This window comes from Micromesistius poutassou (assembly GCF_964030765.1).
Source record: "Micromesistius poutassou genome assembly, chromosome: 7".
Taxonomy (NCBI): Eukaryota; Metazoa; Chordata; class Actinopteri; order Gadiformes; family Gadidae; genus Micromesistius; species Micromesistius poutassou.
The window spans coordinates 5,489,670-5,513,247 of record NC_140277.1 but is presented as its reverse complement, the minus strand read 5'-3'; the positions used below and the strand labels follow the sequence as shown (position 1 = coordinate 5,513,247).

General features: G+C 41.3%; 5 protein-coding genes across 5 annotated transcripts in view; 4 read left to right on the top strand and 1 right to left on the bottom strand.

Annotated features, from left to right (window-relative positions):
* The window catches only part of rassf4a (Ras association domain family member 4a), a 19,157-nt gene extending 18,946 nt beyond the window's left edge, over positions 1-211 (top strand). Inside the window, exon 11 of the mRNA XM_084470901.1 lies at positions 1-211. This exon is cut by the window's left edge and continues 231 nt beyond it. The gene's annotated coding sequence lies outside the window, so the exon portion shown is untranslated.
* A 719-nt stretch (positions 212-930) lies between these two features.
* Positions 931-6,321, top strand: paox (polyamine oxidase). Its single transcript, XM_084470890.1, has 10 exons — positions 931-1,172; positions 1,818-1,994; positions 2,651-2,781; positions 3,067-3,254; positions 3,413-3,594; positions 3,701-3,870; positions 3,964-4,049; positions 4,544-4,656; positions 4,854-5,011; positions 5,262-6,321. Exons 1-10 carry the CDS (start codon positions 1,013-1,015, stop codon positions 5,412-5,414), a joined length of 1,518 nt encoding a protein of 505 aa, XP_084327016.1. The 5' UTR covers positions 931-1,012; the 3' UTR covers positions 5,415-6,321.
* Positions 6,322-6,597: 276 nt separating this feature from the next.
* mtg1 (mitochondrial ribosome-associated GTPase 1) lies at positions 6,598-10,476 on the top strand. Its single transcript, XM_084470902.1, has 11 exons — positions 6,598-6,818; positions 7,195-7,261; positions 7,447-7,549; positions 7,877-7,963; positions 8,121-8,177; positions 8,252-8,342; positions 8,429-8,490; positions 9,248-9,344; positions 9,538-9,619; positions 9,725-9,837; positions 10,150-10,476. The coding sequence occupies exons 1-11, from the start codon at positions 6,716-6,718 to the stop codon at positions 10,245-10,247; spliced, it is 960 nt and encodes a 319-aa protein (XP_084327028.1). The 5' UTR covers positions 6,598-6,715; the 3' UTR covers positions 10,248-10,476.
* Positions 10,477-11,308: 832 nt separating this feature from the next.
* On the bottom strand, positions 11,309-11,779 carry sprn (shadow of prion protein; the record flags this gene model as incomplete). Its single annotated transcript, XM_084470912.1, has 1 exon — positions 11,309-11,779. One exon carries the CDS (start codon positions 11,777-11,779, stop codon positions 11,309-11,311), a length of 471 nt encoding a protein of 156 aa, XP_084327038.1.
* A 1,192-nt stretch (positions 11,780-12,971) lies between these two features.
* Positions 12,972-16,569, top strand: echs1 (enoyl CoA hydratase, short chain, 1, mitochondrial). Its single transcript, XM_084470903.1, has 8 exons — positions 12,972-13,102; positions 13,871-14,071; positions 14,365-14,492; positions 14,614-14,713; positions 14,820-14,924; positions 15,632-15,751; positions 15,855-15,922; positions 16,206-16,569. Exons 1-8 carry the CDS (start codon positions 13,012-13,014, stop codon positions 16,269-16,271), a joined length of 879 nt encoding a protein of 292 aa, XP_084327029.1. The 5' UTR covers positions 12,972-13,011; the 3' UTR covers positions 16,272-16,569.
* The last annotated feature ends 7,009 nt before the right edge of the window (positions 16,570-23,578 follow it).

Genomic DNA, 23,578 nt, shown 5'->3' with positions numbered 1-23,578 from the left:
ATATGCAAAGGCTGCGATCATTTTTAGAATTTGTAAAATTGCATTCATAGAATACGTTTAAAAATGTTGAATTTGTATGCAGTTTTTTCCATGTGATCCTGATTAAAAATCTTTTTTATTGCATTATTATAGTCACTTTTTGTATGAAGCTGTACACAATATTGTACCCCTACTAATATTCCACAGAACGTTTTTCTAATGTAACTCCTGACATGTTACTTTGTAATAAATAAATACATGTTGGCCCTGTTTGTTTCGAAGCATTAAATATGATGATGACAACAGACAAAGTACAGCCACACATGGCTCATACTATTCCCACCATGAAAACAAGCTTTATCAAGGTTGTTTCCTGTAGTTCATTCACTGGTCCACAGTTTTTCATTGTTTGTCTGAGTGACCCTCTTTGCCAGCTAGTTCCCATGGGGTGGATGTTGTTTGTCAGATCCTTCAGGATATTGCAAGAGTGCATTCTGGGTATGGTGGTTCCTTTTTCCCACAGGTTAGAGCCCTCTTGCCTAACTATGTTCATCAACATCTGGGGAACGGATTTTTGGACCCAAAATGCAAGCAGTCACTACATTTCAATGCCAACACGCACACAAACACTCTCTCTCTCTCTCTCTCTCTCTCTCTCTCTCTCTCTCTCTCTCTCTCTCTCTCTCTCTCTCTTTCTCTCTCTCTCTCTCTCTCTCTCTCTCTCTCTCTCTCTCTCTCTCTTTCTCTCTCTCTCTCTCTCTCTCTCTCTCACTCACTCACTCACTCACTCACACACACACACATACACACACACACACACACACACACACACACACACACACACGCACTAAACACTACACGTGTGCGCGCGCAGTTATAAATACCTAATGGCGCCATCTAGTGTCCTAAAACCTATATTGAAAAAACGGAAGTATTTCAAAGGCGGAACAATGCGGCTACCTTACGTTGACACTAGAGCCGCTACTCATCACGTAAATCGACCTAAAGTTTGACAGAACCGCTTTAGACAACCATGGCGTCGCGACGGGGATTGGACTCCCAGATAGTTATTATAGGATCAGGAATATCAGGCATTGCTGCGGCACAGAGACTTGTGAAAAATGGATTTCGTAGCGTGCGAATCCTCGAAGCAACTGCAAGAAGCGGAGGAAGGATCAAGACGGGAACATTCGGCAAGTTGAACCACCATACAACAACAATAGACTCCTGATAGAGCATATTTATGTGAGCGTCTCTGACCGCTTGACGATCTGAACGAGGTGTCCAGAAGGGAATGACGTGGAGCACCTTATGTGACCCCAGCACTGCTTGATATATCGCCTGTCCCGGGTTCACATAAAGACCTTTTTTTCCAATATTACCAGGTGCCAATGCAGCTGTGGTGTAGGCTACTGACTGTAAAGTTACTACTGTCTTATTTCAAGTCGCATGTGGATCGAAACATTGAAGTAAACATTGCATAGCATGCTGGTTCAACACGTTGAACCATGCAGATCGTCTTTTCCAACACCCTAATACAGAAATTTATCAGGCGAGCCATGCACAGAGGTTTTAGTAGGATCGCTTGTGGGCATGTCACGTAATGTACTGTATATACTGGGTCCAATATGGTTCAGGGAGATATGCCGAGTTAACGATTAGCATTTTACAAGCTTGGGTTTAGCAAATGTGTATCTTCATATCATATTATTTTCAATAACAAGTCACGATAGTATTATTGTTGTCCTGACAGTCTGTTCTTCTTCTTATAATGTTATGATTATGTAATTGTTATATTTGGTGTCATTGTCAAAGCAAACATACACTCCTGTGTGCAGGCAATAACATCATCGAGATAGGGGCTAACTGGATTCATGGTCCTTCGGAGGAGAACCCCGTTTTCCGCCTGGCCCGTGATTACGGTCTCCTGGAACCAGAGGCCCTCCTCCCAGAGAACCAGGCCATGGACATCGGAGGACACCCACCCTGGGTGTCTAACTGGTTCAGCAGTTCAGGTAATAACAAATAGATTCTTGTAGTACACTTCTTTTATAGTGTGACCTTTGTAGTTTGATGACCGACACAACCCCAATGTAATTGGACCTGATCACCCACAAAGCCCATGGCCTGGGAACCTGACAAATGTGCAAGCTACTGCATATCCATCTGGCCCACCTCCAGTCAGACCGATTTCCAGCAGCCCTGGATGGAGTCGGGGCCAATCACAACCGTTTATCTTATATGGGGCAGGTTTGATAAGTTGACTGCACAGAAGAGCGCCCAATGGGATTGGCGTTGAGGCATGTGTTACACTTTTGATGGCTCTAATTGGTTGTAGGTCTATCCAATTGCGTCCAGAGTATTTTTGGTCTGCAGCCGTTGATAATGCCCCATGGAAATCTAAAATCGAACTCTGAGGTTCCAGACTAAAACACATTTGCAAATGAGTCTGCGGTGCCAGGTTACTAAGCCCCTACATGTCTCTTTATTCCAATGGTCCTCCTCTCTGTACCCTTTATGCTTGAGGTTTGGCCTGGATCTCAGAAGATGCCTGGTTATACACTCTGTGTATGGCCATGTGGTGCTTGTCTGAAATGTTCTCAAACACAAACTGTATAACATGTTAGTAATCAATGGTAGCCTTTAATGTCAGCTTTGGGGACCTGTGCAGGTACGAAGCTCAAGGCAGAGGACATGAATCCTGCGTTGGAGCTGTTTGGAGAGATTCTGTATGAAGCCGGAGAGTTTGTGAGCAAGGGAGTGGAAACACACGCCAGTATGGGGGACTTCATACGCACCGAGGTACGGGGAAGTTGTGCACTGCGGGAAGATAAAATGCAATGCAGCCAAATGTTTTTTTGTGTTGATGCTTTCCTTCACACAATGTAAGATTCAAAATAATCCAATGTGATATTTCTCCAGCCCTACTCAGTACCACTGCGGGCCACTAAGTAAGTGTGTGTGTGTGTGTGTGTGTGTGTGTGTGTGTGTGTGTGTGTGTGTGTGTGTGTGTGTGTGTGTGTGTGTGTGTGTGTGTGTGTGTGTGTGTGTGTGTGTGTGTGTGTGTGTGTGCGCGCGTGTATTCAGGCCCGGCTGCGAGCAAAGAAGCGGTGGCAGGCGGAGGGAGCCCGGACGCGTGCCCAGTGGATGTGTCTGATCAGTAACCTGCTGAAGGTGGAGTGCAGCGTCAACGGCAGCCACTCCATGGACGAGGTCAGCCTCGCGGCCTTCGGCCTCTACAAGACTCTACCCGGACTGGATTGCACATTTACTCAGTAAGCACACGAAATATGCACACATGCGCACAGGCACAGACATACAAACACGTGCACACACAAGCACAAAAAAAATCCAGCACACGCACACGCACGCACTGTGTGGGGTTGGAATCAACCAAGTACAAACTTTGACACGATTTCTCGTTCCTCGGCAGTGGTTACGAAGGCGTGGTTAAAAACCTGATGGCAGAGCTCCCCGGAGGGTTGGTGACCTACAGACGACCAGTGAGCTGTGTGCACTGGAGTAACGCAGAGGGGGCCGACCAGCCGGTCAGCGTGGAGATGGAGGATGGCGAGAGGGTCACCGCTGATCACGTCATCGTCACGGTGCCCCTAGGTACGCTCTGGTTCCGCACGCGTCAACACTAACATGCGTTTTATTTTTAAAAGCGGCTCAATTCAACTCATTCTATCCCTCCTCTGCAATTGTGTGCTTCTAACAGGGTACTTAAAAAGGCACCATGTGACACTGTTCAGTCCTCCTCTCCCTTTGCACAAGCAGCACTCTGTGCAGAGAATGGGTTTTGGAACCAACAATAAGATCTTTGTGGAGTTTGACTCTCCGTGGTGGGATGCAGATTGCGGGGTCATTCACCTGTTGTGGGAAGATGAGGTATGGCAGCCATTACAAAGTCTGCTTTTATTCACGTGCATGCTTTGAGCTTCAAACTCAGACCTTGTTGTCTTATTAAACAAACCCTTCCAGAAAGATCTGGTTGATCAAGTAGCAGATGTGAAGAGGTCCTGGATCAAAAAGCTGTTTGGCTTCACTGTGCTCACGCCCGCCGAAAGGTCAGTGGGGAGATGTTTAACCTCTGTCTACACGGAAAGACATGTTCAACTCAACCATTTAGGATCACATTAACATGCTCTACTTAGTTAAAATATGACAATCAGGTCATACTCCTGAGGCAGGTATTTACATACTAATTACCATGGTTACATTGCAAAAAGGGGCAGAAATCGACAATGTGGACACGATACAAGTTCATATTTTGTAAATATTGCGATTGGAAATATTGTAATACTATCAAATACAGTATAGCACCCTCTGTAGGACGCTACCATTAATGTGCATTAACTAAGCCGTCTTTGGTAAAAAAAACTAAAATCCTTAATGGCCACGAACATAATCTGAGTATTCAAAATAAATTTGCTTCTGGAATAAAACAAAATGATTACCTGGTGGTCGGATTTGTTTACATGACTGCCTTATGATTGATTGCCCTAATAAGTTTATTTGTGTGCATGTCAACGTGCTGATTGAGAAGTCTCTCTTCTTCTAGGTATGGCCATGTTCTGTGTGGCTGGATTGCCGGCCACGAGTCAGAGTATATGGAGACACTAACTGAGCAAGAGGTCATGCATGCAGTCACACAACTCATCCGCACGTTCACCGGTGAGTTTCACACAACCCCCTTCTTACTAACCTTTTAACCTCCAAAACAAAGACCAACCTATGAAATACTGCAACAACAAAACAACATGCATTTTTAAGCATGATGCCACTGTCCAATCACCGTTTTAGCTGCAGTTCAGAGTTGACGGTTGATTTTGAGATTTGAGTCGCTTAAATGGTCTTTTGTGTCCTTTTAGGGAACCCCATCATCACCCCAAGGCGGGTTCTTCGCTCCCAGTGGTTCCAGGACCCCTGGACCTGTGGCTCATACACGTACCCAGGGAGAGGCTGCTCCGCTCAGGACTTGGCCAACCTGATGGAGCCTTTGCCCACTAAGGGAGCCTCCCAGTCTCAGGTAAGAGACCCTGGGTGGAGGGTGGGACAGTCAAGGCAGCCATTTGTGTGTGACTCCAAGGGGAAAAGTTCTCGGGTCGAATCCCGTAGGGTCTCCCTGTGCAAGACCTGCTCATTCATTATGTGTATAAACACAGGCTTTTGGATAAAAGCCTTGGCTAAATGATGGATATGTGTGAATCTCTCCATTTCACACAATTTTGGGGTTTTAAAACCTCATTGTGTGGTCCTTGTTCCATCTGTCCCTGAAGCCCTTGCAGGTGCTGTTTGCTGGGGAAGCGACCCACCACTGCTACTACTCCACTGTCCATGGGGCCCTGCTGTCTGGCTGGCGGGAAGCTGACCGCCTTATCGCTCACTACTCCTCCACTGGCCCCCCGGAGCCTCACCGCTCAAAGCTTTAAAGGCCTCGGCGTTGATGTGATGGAGGATGAGGCATGTGTTACCATACAATACTCTATCAATATTGGAGTGAATCGTTGGACATGTTTTGGAAGAAGTCAGGTTTCTCTACCCCAATGTCAACAAGACATGACTGAAGTGGATCAAAGAAGTCAACAAATTAAGGGTTTATGGTTGTTATTATATGGGATGATTCTGGGATGACGATGATGAATGGCTGGATGAGAGGGTTGGGCTATTCCCCAATAGAATGGGATATCACGGTTGTCTAATTTTTATGACTGCGTCCATATCAGTACCGTTTCTCATTATAAGTGCTTTCTCTTAAAGGTCCCGTGGCATGTAAATTTAATTTTATGAGGTTTTCTAACATTAATATGAGTTCCCCTAGCCTATGGTCCCCCACTGGTTAGAAATGGCGATAGGTGTAAAGCAAGCCCTGGGTATCCTGCTTCGCCTTTGAGAAAATTAAAGCTCAGATGGGCATGATCTGATCTGGGGTCATGCTTGCTGGCCGCTGCGGTTATTTGAGGATAGTTAATTTGATCTGATGTCAGCCAATAAGTGGGATGTGCATGAGTACAAGCCTATGATAGGGAAGGCTATGAAATACTAGCTAGCACAATCAGTGTGAGTGAGCTAAATAAGAAAAATAATGTACAATACAAAAATAACACCCGTATGCGAACGACTAAAATCCAATTACCAACATTGAGTAGAATAAGATAACGTTATGCTTTATTTGTGATCTATGTATAATTAACTATTAATTTATTGTTTGTATTGAGCGTTGATTCTGAACTTGTAATTATATGCATTTATATTATATTCTCATTGTATTTTCATTAATTTCTATGCAGAATTGTATTTATATTGAGTAAATAATTTCATAATAAATGATGATGTTGCAGAAATGAACCATGTTGTAGTTGTATATTTCAACGTAATGGGTTAATATAAACTGGCCATTTTCAATAAATGTTTTATTAATCAATCAATACAATGACGTACAACACAAATAAGTATATTTAGCAATATTGCAGGGAAACTAAAGCGAGGAAGAAAGTAACAACTTTAGAAAACGTATATTACAGTCACCCGGGTCCCACGCCTCAGCAGCAGAGGGCGCTACGTACTGTGAAGTCGATTGTCACTACCTAGTAGGAGGGAGTAGTGTGACGTCCTGGTCGGCATGTAAACAGTGAGCACAGTGTAATCTACTGCCTTTAGTATTGAATAGGGCTATTTATCAGGTCATTCATATGCATGTTTATAAATCCATTTCTATAGCCAAGAGAAAAGCATGAAACTGTATCATGCTCTTCGTAATGCCGCGTCATTCCGGACGTTTTTTGACTTTGGTGAGCGTGATGTGGCCCATTGGTTTCCAGGACACATGGCAAAAGGTTCAGTAATGTTTCCGATTTGAGCTGTATTCATTCTTTTTTAAATCAATACAATTTCCTCAGAAATCGAACCATCTTCTATCAATATAAACCTATTTTGGGCTCTTCTTATATGCAGTGTTCCACGCTTATATGTTGCAGTTTGACACCCTGTGTTTGACCCAAGCACTCAAGGTTGTTTGATGTTGCCACATCTTTGACATGCCTTTACCATCAGGAATGTTTTTCTATGGTCTGCCGTGCCCCCAAATCTGGAATTGACACTTAATATTTCCCATGCGCGTCCTCTTAATCATAATCATAATCCCTCATTGATATCTAAAATTAATACGTTTGTAAATTGTTAATTTGTCAATATTTATTTCCTAAATGTCAGGACTCAAGCAGATGAGAGCCACCATGAAGAATGTGGACTGCATTATAGAAATCCATGATGCCAGAATATCCTTTTGTATGAGCTGTAGAAACGACCTCATATTATTCAATTGACAGCGTTGATCAACGCGTTGATCAAGTTGAAAAAAAGTACTCAAAATCTGCGCTAGCATTGAAATGCATTTGGGCATTCCTAAGAGGCACAGAATGACATTGTTTCACAATGGGCCACCTTTCTTTAACTTTGACACATCCCGTTCTCTGGAAGAAACCCTCTATTCCAGGAGAGCCTTGATGTGAGGCCACACCTGCTTGTTCTCAACAAGGTGGATTTGGCTGACCTATCCACTAAACAGGTACTCAACACAGCAGCTAAACTCTCAATTCCTCTCCACTAGGGAATGTGCTCACCCTTGGTGAATAATGCGCAATCCCACTCATTAATAAATCTGAAAACTCACCAATATATTTCTGATTCCTTTAGCTAGCTGTGTGCGACAAGTTTATACAGTGCTTAGAATTGTGCTGGTTAATCCAATTTTTATTGTATGTGCTTTGTTTATTGGCAGTAAGTTGCTTTGGCTAAACGTTTCTGCTAAATGGTTAAATGACTAAATGTAAAGAAAGTAGGGAATTTAATTACACTAATAAAGGCAGAGATACATGTAACATCTGCTGTTCAGAGGATGGTGAAGGAGCTGGAGCGGAGCGGGGTGGAGAACATACTCTTCACAGACAGTCTCAAACAGAGAGACGACAACATCAAAAAGGTCCGGGTTAAAAAGGCTGGGTTTTGAAATGAGCATGTTTGGAAGAATTCTGCATATTTTAGTAAAACTTACATAATATATCTTATTATCTGATGACGGTTGGGGTGTGAAAAAATTGATATGATGTTAAACTAATGTGAGTATCCTTCTGCTGTAGCTGGTTCCCATGGTGACAGAGATGATTAACAACAAACCACGCTTTAACCGAGATGAGGTATGTTTCTTCTCTTTTTTTAAAAACTAGAGCCACAAATAAGCACACTGATTAATATGTAATTAAACTTTCAGAGCACAAGTTACTGCCTGATGGTGATTGGGGTTCCAAACGTTGGAAAGTCGTCGCTCATTAACGCATTAAGAAGAACATATTTGAAAAAAGGTATGACTTTGGTTTTAAGTTATTAGTGTATGTCTTGTGCATCAGGCAAATTCTAAGAAATCATGTTTGAATGTTTTGTTCTTCAGGTCGTGCATCTAGGGTGGGAGGGGAGCCGGGTATAACCAAAGCTGTCCTGACCAGGATTCAGGTTTGTCCAATATAGAGGTTTTCCCAATGTATAGAATAGGACCTCCTTCTAAATGGACAGCGAGTAGTGATTTTTTGGACCTGATTTGAAATTGTGGTTCTGATGGACCTGGGTCAAGCAAGGCCAAACATTTGCCTGACAGAAGATGAAGTATGCATGTACCAATGTTCATGTATTAACAGCATTAGCATTGTAAGGCTGGGTAATGACCGAAAGGACAAGTTCACGGATACAAGCGGCCGAGATGAGTTTTCTCAGGAGGGTGGCTGGCTTCTCCCTTAGGGATAGGGTGAGAAGTTCAGCCATCCGGGAGGAACTCGGATTAGAGCCGCTGCTCCTCTGCTTAGAAAGGAGTCAGTTGAGGTGGTTCGGGCATCTGGTAAGGATGCCCACTGGACGCTTCCCTAGGGAGGTGTTCCAGGCATGACCAGTGGGGAGGAGACCCCGGGGAAGACCCAGGACTAGGTGGAGAGATTATATCTCAACACTGGCCTGGGAACGCCTCGGGATCCCCCCGTCAGAGCTGGTCAATGTGGCCCGGGAAAGGGAAGTCTGGGGCCCCCTGCTTGAGCTGCTGCCCCCTTGACCCGACCCCGGATAAGCGGATGACGATGAGGATGAGGAGCATTGTAAGGCCTCAAGATGGTGAAGAAGGATACCCAAAACACATCAGAGAGTTCATGTAGTTAAACACGGGGTGGATGGGGCTGCACCTATGCTTTCTGCCATCTTTTAACATGCCTTGCTCTGCTTTTAGGTGTGTGACAGACCCATCATGCACCTGTTGGACACCCCAGGAGTCCTGCCTCCTAAGATCGAGAGTGTGGAGACTGGTTTGAAGCTTGCTTTGTGTGGTCAGTTACAGCACATGTGGAGATTTTCTTCTGAAATATTTTGCAACAAAATAATATTTTATTAACTTACATTATTATTTTCCTTGATTAATTCATTTGTTTTTACCCTAGCCCATGCTTTTTAAAACCAACCCCAATATATGTTAAAATATTTCTTGTCTTGAGCGTAAACTCTTCTTATTTCTTCCCATAGGAACTATACTGGATCATTTAGTTGGCGAAGATGTCATGGCAGACTACTTACTTTATTCTTTGAATAGGCTTCAGAAATTTAGGTATGAACTTTCCTTTTTCATCGTCCTACATTTTTTTGTTTCTTTATAGTTAGATTTTTCTCTTTATGTTAATGTATGTGTGTGTGTGTGTGTTTGCGCTCATAGTTACGTGGAGAGATATGGACTTGGGGATCCCAGTGATAATATTGAACATGTTCTCAAGGGTATTGCTGTTAAGCTTGGCAAGACTCAACGGGTTAAAGCCATCACCGGAGTGGGTAAGGAAAAATATACCATATCTTGTTATAACTAAGTCCTACTGCCAGAAAAACATCTAAAAATCCCATTTCAAATCAATCTTGAAGACTACAATAACATTGTCTTACATACTTTACATACTCTTGTTTTTTAATGGGGATCTTTGAAATAACAATAAGCAATTCCAGACTAGGACTACCAGTATAAAACTGATTTGAAAGGGAATATTCCTAGCAATTTAGGTTATTTTTGCTTTGTGGGAGGAAATATCTACTGGTGGAGGTGAAGAAATTCCATCAATTGTTCCATTTAGTTCTTATGTCTCTCCATAGGAAACATCACCATCAGGATTCCAAACTATACAGCAGCTGCCTACGACTTCATCAGGGCCTTCCGGAAAGGGGAGTTGGGCCAGGTGTTGCTGGACTGACCCACTTCCAAAAATAAACAAACTTCTGGAGACTTTTTTCAAAGTCCTTTTCCCCTGCAAGCACTTAAAGTTCCACCTTTCTTAAAGGGGTTGTTTGGTTGCTCCCTATGGGAATGCATGAAGTCAACTCTGGCTAAAGAACATGCGACTGACTCGGTTGAAACAAACAAGTGTTTTGTTTTTTATTAGCATATAGATTAATTAATAATAAAATCTTCATATAAATGTGCACATCATCTTTGCATTGTGTATTTTGTATTATAATTTTTCCTAATATCACACATTATAGAATACATATAAGAAACAGTCTGTTGCTCTGGCTTGATCAACTGTCATAGACACTGCGTTTTGGCACAATACTCCAACACAAAGGCGTAAGCCGTCTGTGTTTTGGTTTCAACATTATTTCCTCTCCTAAATCTACTGTCCTTGTCTGATCATTTAAGATCTATGCATGGTGAGCTCAATTGAAGTTAGAAATATCAACTTAATAAAACAATTGTATTAATGAAGAAAGCATCATTGCATAATCATAGATATAAGGTATACTGATGGTGACGGGTTTCACAGATATCTATATTGGAAATAACTACTCTTAATCTACTTTCTAATGCAATGAAATCGGGTACAAATTGTTCTCCACAGTGTAGCATAACTTAATATCGATATAGTGCTGAGGTTGTCAATGGCCTAAGTGCACATAAAAAAACAAGCTGTTGAATAGAATAATTTGTGAAAGAGTTGGAACAAAACGGCTGCCAGAGGCCGGCTGATAAGGAACTCAGTGACCAATTAAGTGGTCATTGAGTTATTTTATTTGGGGGAAAAAAATAAGAGTTGACAAGGAAACTAATTTTAGAAATAGTCAATGTTAATGTTATGGGTGCTGTTATGTTTTGCCAATTAGATTGCATACATTTAAAAGTCTAAGAAAAAAATGTAAGACACTTATCGTGTCACTGTGCGTAGCTTCCTCAGGATGCACACTGAGCATGTCCACAGTGCTGGCCAGGTGTCCAATGTGTACAGGGATGTAGGAGAACTAACCAGAAGCTGAGTGTTTAATAAAATATACTGTCCATAATCGCTCCATATGCTGGAGACAATGTAGCAATGATAATAGAAACAACTTGGGTGAGCGATGACACGTTTTGGGTTGATCGTGACATCAGAGCGTCAAAATAATTGGTGTTGTTGTTGTTGTAATAATCCAAATCTTCCTCCGAGCTGCCCGCCTTGGTACGGCGGTAGGCGGACGCGTACCAGCCGTCTGCCGTTAACGCCACCGCCACCGCCGCCCCGGCTGCCGCTGCTGCCGCGACGCGCACCGGAGACGAGCGTCCAGTGGACCTGTAGCGAGAGCGCGTCCCGGCGCCGTTATATTTTCCCGCGTTTGAGCTGCGCGAGGACGTGCCTCGCGAGGAGCCCCTGGAGCCACCGCGACCTCCTTTGCACAGCACGGGCTCACACAGCAACATGGAGAGGAGGAGACACGTCCAGCAGGACGCCCACAGCTGGTTCATCATCTTCATCTCGGAAAATCCTGTTATAGCAAATGAGACGAGACATGCCGTTCTATCATTGTTAAATAAAATGGCTTGTGATATGCAAAACCAAGAAATATTGTCCTTGTATGACACTCACGTATGTAGCTTTGATAAATTGGCCTAGAATAAACAGTAAATAGGCCCTAGAATAAAAATAAAAAATATTGAGAGGATTGAGAGGATGAACACCTTAAAATACATTTCTGAATGGGATGTAGGCCTGTAGCGTAGCCTACATAGATAAATAGGCACTAGGCCTACATTTCTCTGTTAAATTAATTCTGAATTTCAGCTCGAACAGTGTTTCAATTCCTAATATGAGGAGCTTAATATATCCTACTATTCAATATTTGAATCGTTTGTGCCATTATAGGGCATGCTGATGGTCAGAACAACATAAATTAGCCCCTTCGATTGTATCCTATAGTCTAGAAAAATCCACGTCTCGGCAATATGAAAAAACATATTGTTCACAGCAATCAGTCTGCTTTCCTCAACAAGGGGATGCATGTTCGTTCCAATGCATGCATTGTATTACAAATTAGCTCACCATAACATCCATAGACCATTCATCAAAACGAATGATCAACACAGCGATCATATTATAGGCCTATCATATATCAAAACAACTAGGTGTTTCTCACCTTTTTCCGATCCTCCTTTTATATGTATGGGGACGGCACAGATGAAATAGGGTGATCTAAAAGCGCGCTCACACGGATACTTCCTTGAGCGCGCTGCGCGCCCCCACGTATAGTCGACCCTTTAAGACCACTCGTGTGTTAAAAATGCTACAACGTGATCTGGGTGGGGAGGGGAAATCAGGACAGGGATCATGAAAAATAAATTCATGTGCAAAATTTCGGTTCGACACATCAGCTTAGAAATAACGTCACTCTGGTCCAACGTTGTTCACACCAAAATCATGTTTATTTTAGGCCTGTACAGCAATTTTCAGTCTTCTACATTTCAGTTGGCAAGCAGAAAATAAGGCTGAGCATATATATGTTGCAGTATGTAAAGGTAAAGTATATTTTGTAATAATATATAGATTGTTCTGTGTGTGGTTTGGTCAGGTGTCCACTGCCAAGGGTGCCATTTTATCGGAATACAGTAGGTGGCGGTAGTGAGTCTTTAAAGCTGGGTCATGCCTTCTAATATATCCAAACGAAGAAGGCTCCCACAACGCAAGTTCGTTCCATCTCGTCCTTGCAACCATGGCGTTGTTGTGCCGATCTGCTGCTTTGCTCTGCAAGTCTGCTGTGACAGCCCCCCTTGCTGTCTCTGCTGCACGAAAATACACCACAGGTATGTGGTGTGTGTGTGTGTGTGTGTGTGTGTGTGTGTGTGTGTGTGTGTGTGTGAATACTGTCATACCTTATATTGATTGTTTATGTAATGTCTTTGGGGGAAATATGCGTCATGATTGTGCGACGCGTCCATAAGATTAAGCACCAAGTATTCTACACGTTTAATTTATCAATTTATATTTGTTTATCTGCACAGTAAACAGTTATTCCACTTTGTTGTTTAACTGTGGGATACCTAAGTCGACATGATCCCTGAGAGATAGCCTACTCTGTTACCATATTTTGGAAACTACACACACTAGAAGTGCTGCACTCAGTTGGCCTTTCCCCCACAAACCATACTTGCCAGAATACACGTTTTTTCTCCTTATCGCCTTCTTATTGCACGCTGTTTCTTCAATAATTAACCTTGACTTTGTTAATGTTGGACTTCATAAGTCAAGGCTATCCTAAGGGTCTAGTAAGGGAGAGGTCATCTGAGTAGAGCAGTTGATGGCCCACTGACTATTTATTTGGTTGAGAGCCACATCTTAAAAGTCGTGGTTTAGTAGACGTGCCGTTTTGGTTGGATCCAATATACTACAACACCCAATTAGTGTAATACAATACAACTGTCAACAACAACAACAGCAACAACAACAACAGACATGGCAGTTCTAATAAAATATGTCCCACACCACAAAGTTTCTTGCGGTATGTGTGTGTTAGCGGTGCTGAATTAAAAAGCTTCAATTGTTTCTGTTGTGTTGTTTTTCGGTGGACACAGGTGGTGTTACATATGATTACATTGTGGTGGAAAAGCGTGGTGAGAAACAGAACGTTGGTTTCATCCAACTAAACCGACCCAAAGTCCTGAACGCTCTGTGTGATGGACTCATGCTGGAGGTGGGGAAGGCTCTGGACACCTTTGAAGCCGACAAAGACATCGGGGCTGTTGTTATCACCGGCAGCGACAGAGCCTTTGCTGGTGAGGATAGAGTGTAGTGGTGCCTGCTGCACGCCAGTCTACAGTCTTGTTGTATACATTCCGAACGGTCGACCTATTACAATAAGGCAGCATATAAGAAAGACAGAACCTGTCGATTCATATATACACTGACCTATACTGCATATAAGCTACAATGTAGCGGATAACGTACTGCTATGTCTGTACTACAGCATCAACTCGGAAGAGTTGATGCTTGAGTAATGTGTAACAGTAACATGTGTAACACACAGAATAATGTGTATTATATATGTATTTGTAATATTTTTTTCCAGCGGGGGCAGACATTAAGGAGATGCAGAACAGGACCTTCCAGGAGTGCTATGGTGGTAACTTCCTGGCCCACTGGAACAGAGTGTCTACGTCCAAGAAGCCTGTGATTGCTGCCGTCAATGGATTTGCTGTGAGCATTTTTTTTTAATATATATAAGTTAGTCTTTATTAAATGTATGTATTTATTAAAGATAAGATGGTACTTAATTTATACTTGACAGGAAATGTTATTGTTTCTCTATTTTTGGTAGCTGGGTGGAGGCTGTGAGCTGGCTATGATGTGTGACATCATCTATGCTGGGGAGAAGGCTCAGTTCGGACAACCTGAGATCCTGTTGGGAACCATTCCCGGTATTAATCAAAGAAATACCATCTCTCCTATTGTCTATATATCAGTCTGTGCTTTAATGGAGCGCTAATCCAGGTGTTGCTTCATCTCACCTGTGTTGACCTGCAGGTGCGGGGGGCACCCAGCGTCTGACCCGCGCAGTGGGGAAGTCCCTCGCTATGGAGATGGTGCTCACTGGTGATCGGATCAACGCTCAGGAAGCCAAGCAGTCAGGTAAGGGAAGCCTTTTGTTTTGGTGGACCGTGGCGAGACAGACATTACCATTGAACGTGCAGCCGAAATACAGGATTGAATTTAAAAAGAAATACTTAAAGAGTGGTTAATCTGACGTTGACTGTATTGTTATATATACAACACGAAACATGGGGAAGCAGGATTTAGTTACTATGCAACAAATAGCTGGAATAAACTCCCTGAGGATTTAAGACTTGCCCCAACTCTGACAGCTTTTAAAACAAGACTGAGGACTTTTATGTTTGCTTTAGCTTTCTGCTAAATCTTAAATCTCCAATGCTTCTATTTTTTATTTTATTAGTAACTTTGCCTTTATTTTCTCACTTTCTAAAATGCATTTTTTAACTCTGCCTTTCTAAAATGTTTTTTTAAACTTTGCCTTTATTTTCTATCTATTTTACTTTTTACTTATCTATTATTTTCTTTTATTGTATGACAATGTTTATATGTGAAGCACTTTGAGTCTGCCTTGTGTATGAAAAGTTCTATATAAATAAAGTTGCCTTGCCTTGCCTTATATTAATTTGACCTTCAGTTAAATTTTGCTCAACCTTGAGTTACTATTAAGATGAGATGAGGTAAGATTAGTAAATCCCAGAACAGAATTTTGGGTGTCGCTGAATCAATATGCTGAAAAATACATTCATATTTTCATTAGAATCTTCTGTATTATGTTTTTTATTCAGGCCTGGTGAGTAAGGTTTGCCCAGTGGATCAACTGGTCCCAGAAGCGATCAAGTGTGGGGAGAAAATTGCAGCCAATTCCAAGCTAGTCTCTGCTATGGCCAAAGAGGCCGTCAATGCTGGTGGGTGCAATCGCACTGGAGCTGAAGTTCAAACCAACCAACTAAAAACCAACATTTATATTAGTACAGAACTTTGAAATGTTGTATATTTTTGTGGTTTCAGCCTATGAACTGACACTGGCTGAGGGAAACCGCTTGGAAAAGAGGCTGTTCCACTCAACCTTTGCTACGGTTAGTATACATACAAATAAAAACCTTCCATCTCTTGTTTCTTTATTGTAGAACCTAAAGCAGTTTGATTATTTGATCAATTGTATTTACTCAAAAGATTCTTGCACTTTTTAGGTTATATCTTCATTGTTGAATGTACTTATTGTAAGTGCCTTAAGAATAAACGTCAGCTAAATAATTGAATTGTAATGGGATGGGTTTGGTCTGAGAGGTTACTAGCTTGTTAGCGATACTGTTTGAGGGTTTAGGTGTTAACGGATGACATCTGTGCTTGTCCCTCCAGGAGGATCGTAAGGAGGGCATGACTGCTTTTGTTGAGAAAAGAAAAGCGGACTTCCAGGATAAGTAGAGACACAGATTTCCCAGTGAGAACTCGGTCAACAGTTCAACGTTTCTGAGAGAAAGGGTGTTATTTCCTACTGTGTAATTGGAAGTGATGCATACAGGATTTGGTACTGGATGCACATTACATGGAGATTGTGTTCACAATGTTAACCTGTAATATTGCTGTGTGGCGCTCACTCACTAACTAAATACCGATTTTGCCTTCTAATTTAAACACTGATGTGAACAACCATAAAGGTGATTCTTTGTTTTTGTGGGGGCATTTTTCTCTGTACATCTTGCAAATAAATAACTATTTTGGATTGTTGTTTCCAGACAGGATTTTATTTTAAATGAATGATTGATAAATTGATGTATGATTTGAGATTATTAATCAATTTTTAGCCGATAATGTAATTGGTAAAGTACCGAAGCCTACCAAAGCGTATTGCTGCAACGCCGAGAAAAGATAAACTGATTAGTATCACGTTCAACATGAAGTCTTTCTCGATATAACATATCTTCACGTTATATCACTATCTCGTTGCAACGTGAAACGTTATAACGTGATTGATAATATTGTCATAACGTGAAATGTTTCACATTGTAACAAGATTAATTTATTGTTCAAATCGTAGGTAGGCCTAGGCCTATGCATACATTAAGAAGTGTATTTGTAGACCTTTTTATTTGAAGACAACTTAAAAATGTGTATGTGGATCGTGAATTAGCCGTGTATCATTTTAAGAAGCAGAAGTAACGAATATTTGTGGATCGGGGTACACGCAATGGGAATCGACTTCTGTGGGTTTTAAATAATTAATTCCAATAAAAACTTCCATGCAAGTCCTCCTGTATAAGTTTATGTGTATAAATGTATGTAGGCCTATTTAAATCAATTATAATCTGTATAATTCTGTCATTTCTAAAATGTAGGCCTAATTACATATTAACATGGTTTAAATAATCAAAGCTGTGAAACAAACAAACAAACAAAGCGGCAAGTTAAGTTGTGTCCGGCGTGGTTGGAGTCCACGAACCCACTGATCAGCGTTTCGCCGTGTGTGTCGCTCCTTCTTCGGGGCTAGAGTTAAGCCCAGTTCAGACAAAAGATTCGCGACGCAACGACTTGCAACGAGACGGTTTTAGAACGTCGCAGGGGAAAAGTTGCAGCAGTGTGAACTGGTCGTCGCCAAAGATTGAACATGTCAAATCGCCAGGTCCAGTTTTAGAACGCAACGATGTGGCTATTTCTCTTCAGCCAATCAGGACACAGCACAGAACAATTTAGGCTTATAAAATAGGCCTACAAGTTGTAGATCCTTATCTTTGGTTCCAGAACAACGATTGTAGATAACGTTCCAGGCTTGAGCTGATTCCGATTAGACGTCTAATCGACGTTGGTCATGGAGGTCGAAACGACGTCGATTTGAGGGGCTGATATGAAAGTTTTTCTGACGTCGGACGTCTCATAGACGACATCAATCCACGTCGTCTCGACGTTGTATAGACGACATTTCAACCTACATGAAATTTACTTTTAAGCCAATACACTAAATTATACACTTAATTATGAAAAAAGTAGTAGTATTAAGCTACATTTCAGTTACCTTGTAGTGTGCCCCAATTTACGGTTGTCAGTATAGCTACCCACTGAACCTATAACACGCAGTTCTTGTGCTGCATGTAGATAATTAAACATTTCTCAATCTGTTGTAAACATATTTACCTCAAACCGTGTGGTCAACAAGTCCAATAGACGTCGAGTCGCAACGTGACTTTATTTCGACCCTTTGCCGACATGATGTATAGATAGAACCAAATGTAGCCTATAGAGCATTTGGTCATATCAAAAGGACAGCAATATTTGGCTACATCTATAATATTTTGTTTAATTATGCATACTCTTATCAATCAAGCATGAATACATGTCCTATTAATCTTCAACAAAAGACAGATTTCAGGGTATAAAGTGCACTGCATCAAAAACATTTTATTTATACCCAAGTAGGCCTACATCTTCTTTAAACAACAAAATGAAAACTTATTGGGACCAAAATCCCATCCCCCCAGTCCTTGCAGGTGCATGTTTCAGGTGTAAACTCATGGCTGCTTCGATTACTGTATCTGTGGCCTCGGGATTCCATCTCGTCACAGCAGCTGGAAAGAAAACACCAGTACAAGTTATTGTTATTGTGTATTGTGTGTTATTTTCAATAACACACAATGTGTGTTATTTTCAATAACACACAGCTACCGTTAGCCCTGAAACGGGACGCTGCTGCTCCGAGGCTGGGAAGCAGCAGCGTCCCGTTTCAGGGCTAAGCTAACGTTAGCCTGCTAGCTTCCCGCTCCCAGTTCGTATGTAACGTTACAAATACGAAAACCCGCAATCCATGAGAATACGCCATGTAGCCTCAAATTCAACAGTTAGGCATGCAAATAACAAAAGGGTAATGTCTCTACAAATACAGTTGCATTTTAAATTGCAGTGTCTTTTCGAAACTCACCTGCAACTCCCGCATGCTGCTGAGTGCCGAACTTGACGGCGAACTGATATCACCTGCGCATGCGTTGGAGGGATTACGTGTTGGTGCGCAAGGAAAAATAGTTCCTCAATGGAACTTGAGTAAATGCTGGAATAAAACATTTTAGCACCTATATTGGCCATATACATGATAGCATATTGCGTTTGGAATAATAACACTTTTCAATAATACTATTAATGTGTAAACATTACCGTTCACACTAATGTTACAAAGTTACATCGTTGTTAAGTTAAATAGCGATATAAACAGTGTTTATTCAGTTACACAACGGTCAAACAAGCTTTCCTCGAAATCACCATTTCCGTAGCGGCATATATGTTTTCATGTCGGCAAATGGTCGAAATAAAGTCACGTTGTGACCCGGCGTATTTTAGACTTGTTGAATGCATAAATGTTTGCTGGGAGTGTTTATTCGGTTACACCACTCTAAAATAAGTCTTCCTTGAAATCACCATTCCTCTAATGATAACGTTTTCATGTCGAAATGAAGTCACGTCGTGACTCGACGTCGACTGGACTTGTTCGCTTCGACGCAGGTCGAGAAAATGTTTGCTGGGATGTGTCGTTGCTAGTTTGCACCCGGCGCAAAGCTGATTTCCCCCCGCAGCAACCAGGCACCACTACACTTGCATGTTAAATATTATGATGTCAAAGATTACGTGTGAAACTGCATAGAAATAGCGTGTGGATTGTGGAAACATTTTTTTTCCATAGGGCTGCATGAATGAACATGAATGAAGTATAGTAAGCCATGCGTTAAAATAATAATAACAATAATACATTCGAGAAAGTATATTCCAGGCTTCTAAAACAAAATCTAGTTTTAGGGTAAATGATTGGTTAAATGATTTGGGAAAGAACAGCTGATACAGCGGTAAATTGTAGGCCTACTTTTAAATCAATGCATCTGCAAACACCGTACAGCAAACACATATGTTCTTGACAAAGACATCGTACAAGCCCATTACTTTTAGGATTGATGAGTATTTGATCGTGAGAAAACATAGTTTTACCGCGAGTGAGTGTTTAAAATAATGAATGAATGCGGGTGATGCTTGGTGCGCGTGTGTGTGCACGCCCATCTGTCTAAACACACGCAAATTAAACACGTATAAGTGTATGAGAAGGAAATCGAGTCAGTCGACCTGCGATAAGCAGCTGATTCTGAACGAACTCGTCTTCGAGATGGACGTGTTCTAACGCATTTTTAATCAATGAAATGTTAACACAACAGTATATATCTGACCATTTCATTTTCGGGGAATTTTAGGGGAAGCCGAGCTTCCCTTGCAGTCGAGAAGTCGCCACTACGAAAGAATGCAATGTATCCAACTAGCGGGATCTAAACAAACTAAGCTCCAGCGAATTACTACAATGCAGAAGTAGTGGAGAATGGCGAAACACAGCAACTCTAGCCTACTCTCAACCAAAATAAAACTAATCGCAAACCTAAGTTAGGTTACTTTTTAGCAGGATGGAAGTGATGCTGATGCGGCTCTCAGCTGTGCCAGAGCGTTCACAGTTGCTAGGGAGACCACCTGCCGTCGCCGCCTGGTGCAGCAGTGTGAACTGCCCCGTTTTTAGAACGTCTCAGCCCGTCTCGCCGCAAGGAGTCGCAAGGAGTTGCGAGTTGCAAGCAGTTGCGTCGCGAATCTTTGGTCTGAACTGGGCTTAAATGTTGACTGTGATCGTGATTGTTGACGGGGGGACGGACGGACCGACGAGGGGGGACGGGGGACGCGTGTTTTTAGTTTTTTTGGCCGTGAGAAATTGGATGTGTAGCGTGTGTAAGCAGGCAAAAACGTGTGTCACACGGTGCACCGTGCAAGTTGGCAGCTCTGAAATGTATAAATCGAATTACGTGGGAGCCAGAGGGAACCAAGCTCCCAAAAAGCAACAAAGTCAAAAAACTGAGGGGGTCTCTCATATATCTGAAGGTGTCTGCCATATTTGGCATTGTAATTTAATCTTAAACAACGCTCATTATCCATCCCTATTACCATCTTACCTATTATTAAATAATAAAAAAATAATAATTATAAAAATATATATAAATATATAGAAAAACAGATTAAAAAAAATATATTAAAAAAATATGAAAAAAAAATTATATAAAAAATAATTTATATCAAAAAAATTATTAAAAAAAAATTATATCAAAAAAAATTATTTAAAAAAAATTTATGAAAAAAAATATATATTAAAAAAATTATCTAAAAAAAATGATATAAAAAAAAAATTATATTAAAAAAATTATAAATTTAAAAAATAATAATAAAAAAAAAAGGCATGCGCGACATGCGCGCGCATGTCTAAAAAAAAGATGCGGGCGCAGGTCCAAAAAAAGATGCGCGTGCGCATGTCCAAAAAAAAGATGCGCGCAGATCCAAAAAAAAAGATGCGCGCGCAGGTCCAAAAAAAGATGCGCGTGCGCATGTCCAAAAAAAAAATGCGCGCGCAGATCCAAAAAAAAACATTTGCCTTTTTGGAAGCTCGGTTCCCTCTGGCTCCCACGTAATTCGAACACTGATTTATACATTTGCAAGGCATGTTAAATAAGTGCGGTGTAAAACCAAAGATAATACCGTTAGCATCTACAACTTGTATTTAATAAGCCTAAATTGTTGTGCTGTGTCCTGATTAGCTGAAGAGAAATAGCCACATCGTTGCGTTCTAAAACTGGACCTGGCGATTTGACATGTTCAATCTTTGGGGACTCCTTGCAACGGCATCAGCCGCCTTGCGACGACCAGTTCACACTGCTGCAACTTTTCCCTGCGACGTCCCAAAAGAGTCTCGTTGCGTCGCGAATCTTTGGTCTGAACTGGTCTTAGGAGACCGTCTATGTGGTATCAATGATGAATTTACCTTAACATATGTTAAGGTAAATTCAAAGTTACAGCGAACATATGTTCGCTGTAACTGTTGTAATTAGAATAGTTCGTTGAATAATGGACTAGGCCAACATGGACGCAAGATAACCTAATGTGCTATGATGATATTGCTTTTGATAAGGGTGATGTGTACATTTTTCTAAATATTGTTTTATATATAAATATATATATTTTTAAATTTAAATATGGTATCACTATTAAAATGTGACTATGTTTCTGTATACAAATGTTATATCTCCTGTAGGCCTACATGTTTGTATATAATTATGATATTATAGTACCTGTGGTGTAACTTTGGTGATTTGGATACACTGTGACCCCAAACACACTCATGTGTCTTGGGGTGATTGGGTGATTGGCAGGCGAGCCTATAAAAGGCCGCTGCGCCCTGTGACGCATCACGTACAAGGAACACGGATGAAGGGCTAGACCCGAAACGTTTCCCCTTGTTTATGTGTCCTGTAATTGTTGTTTCGGCTTTTTAAATACTTTTGGAACTTCTCAGCCCTAGTGTGCGATCTCCCCATTCTTCACTTGATAAACACTTAAAACATTAGTTTGCCAGCTGCTGGTCAGAGAGGACTATGGGCATCAAGAGAATTAACATGAAAAAGTTCTGTTAAAATTCACATAACATGTCATTCACAGCTGTCTTGACACGTATGGCTTCACAGGTCTAACTTGAAAATACATTCTGCATTAACATTTTGCTAGAACAAACAATGTAGCAATGTAACAATGTAGAAAAATATAAATAAAATAAATCAATGTAAAATTTCACGTTGCCTTATTAGCAATAACTACATAACTTACAAATGGGTGTAACACACATTTTACAAACTTTTGAGTTATTAACCAGCAATTAGTCTGAGAACACAACACAAAACAATTATGTGAACTTGTCAAATTTCACAGCTGCTAATCACAGCTGACTCCAAGAGGGAAAACCTGTTTCTTTATTTCACTTTTCTTTTTGCAACGTTTAGACAAGACAAAGCTTTTTCTTTAGAGATCGCACACAGAGCATTTTGGGCCATTATCCAGGAACACGTGTTTCAAAGGTGTACTTAAGGTCCTCCGGATAGGAAATATTGAGTGCATAAAGGAGGCCGAGAAGGTAGGCCATGGAAGTATCCGGAAGGTCCTTTACTACTATGGATTCCTCTAAGATGAGTGCGATGTTTTGGATCTTGGGGGATGAGGCTTCAGCCACACAGGACATACAGAATTCCCACAGTGCCTCCCTTGGCAGCCACGTCATCTGGATCAGTTTCCTGTTTGAGGACATTAAGAAATATGATTTTCAATTCAAACTCACATCACATACTACATGTCTTGTAGGGAGCCAGGCATCTCAAATTGGATTGTCATATCCAATATGAAGTTGTCTGTCATTTTAGCTTTTTTGTTGAAGGACCATTCCGGTGTATACTGATCCATATCCCCGTCATTCAAGCCTATCTGGTGCTGTCCATGGGAAAAATTAGAAAATTTGTAAAGCTGACTTAATGTGGTATTCAATAACACACAAGTGTAAGCAAGCACTCCGATTGGTCAATTCCCATTCTAGAGTGTGTTTAAATGCCTGGTGAAAGAACAGACAAAAATAATGTGCCTAATTACAGAAAGTATCGCTACGCTAACTAGCTGAAACTACTTTCATGAGCCTAGTTTCCATAACAACGTTCAACTGTTACATTGTTTCACTTGCGCAGTAGGAACGAGGCGCTTTTACTATAGGAACTATTTTCTGATGGAGATGAACTCGGGCAGAAAGCTTGAATTTGAGGGCAAATTAACCCACAATATGAAAACATTTTACAATATTGTTGATAATGAAGATGGTTTGTGTTATTGATTTGCAATCTTACACTCGATGGTGTTCTTGA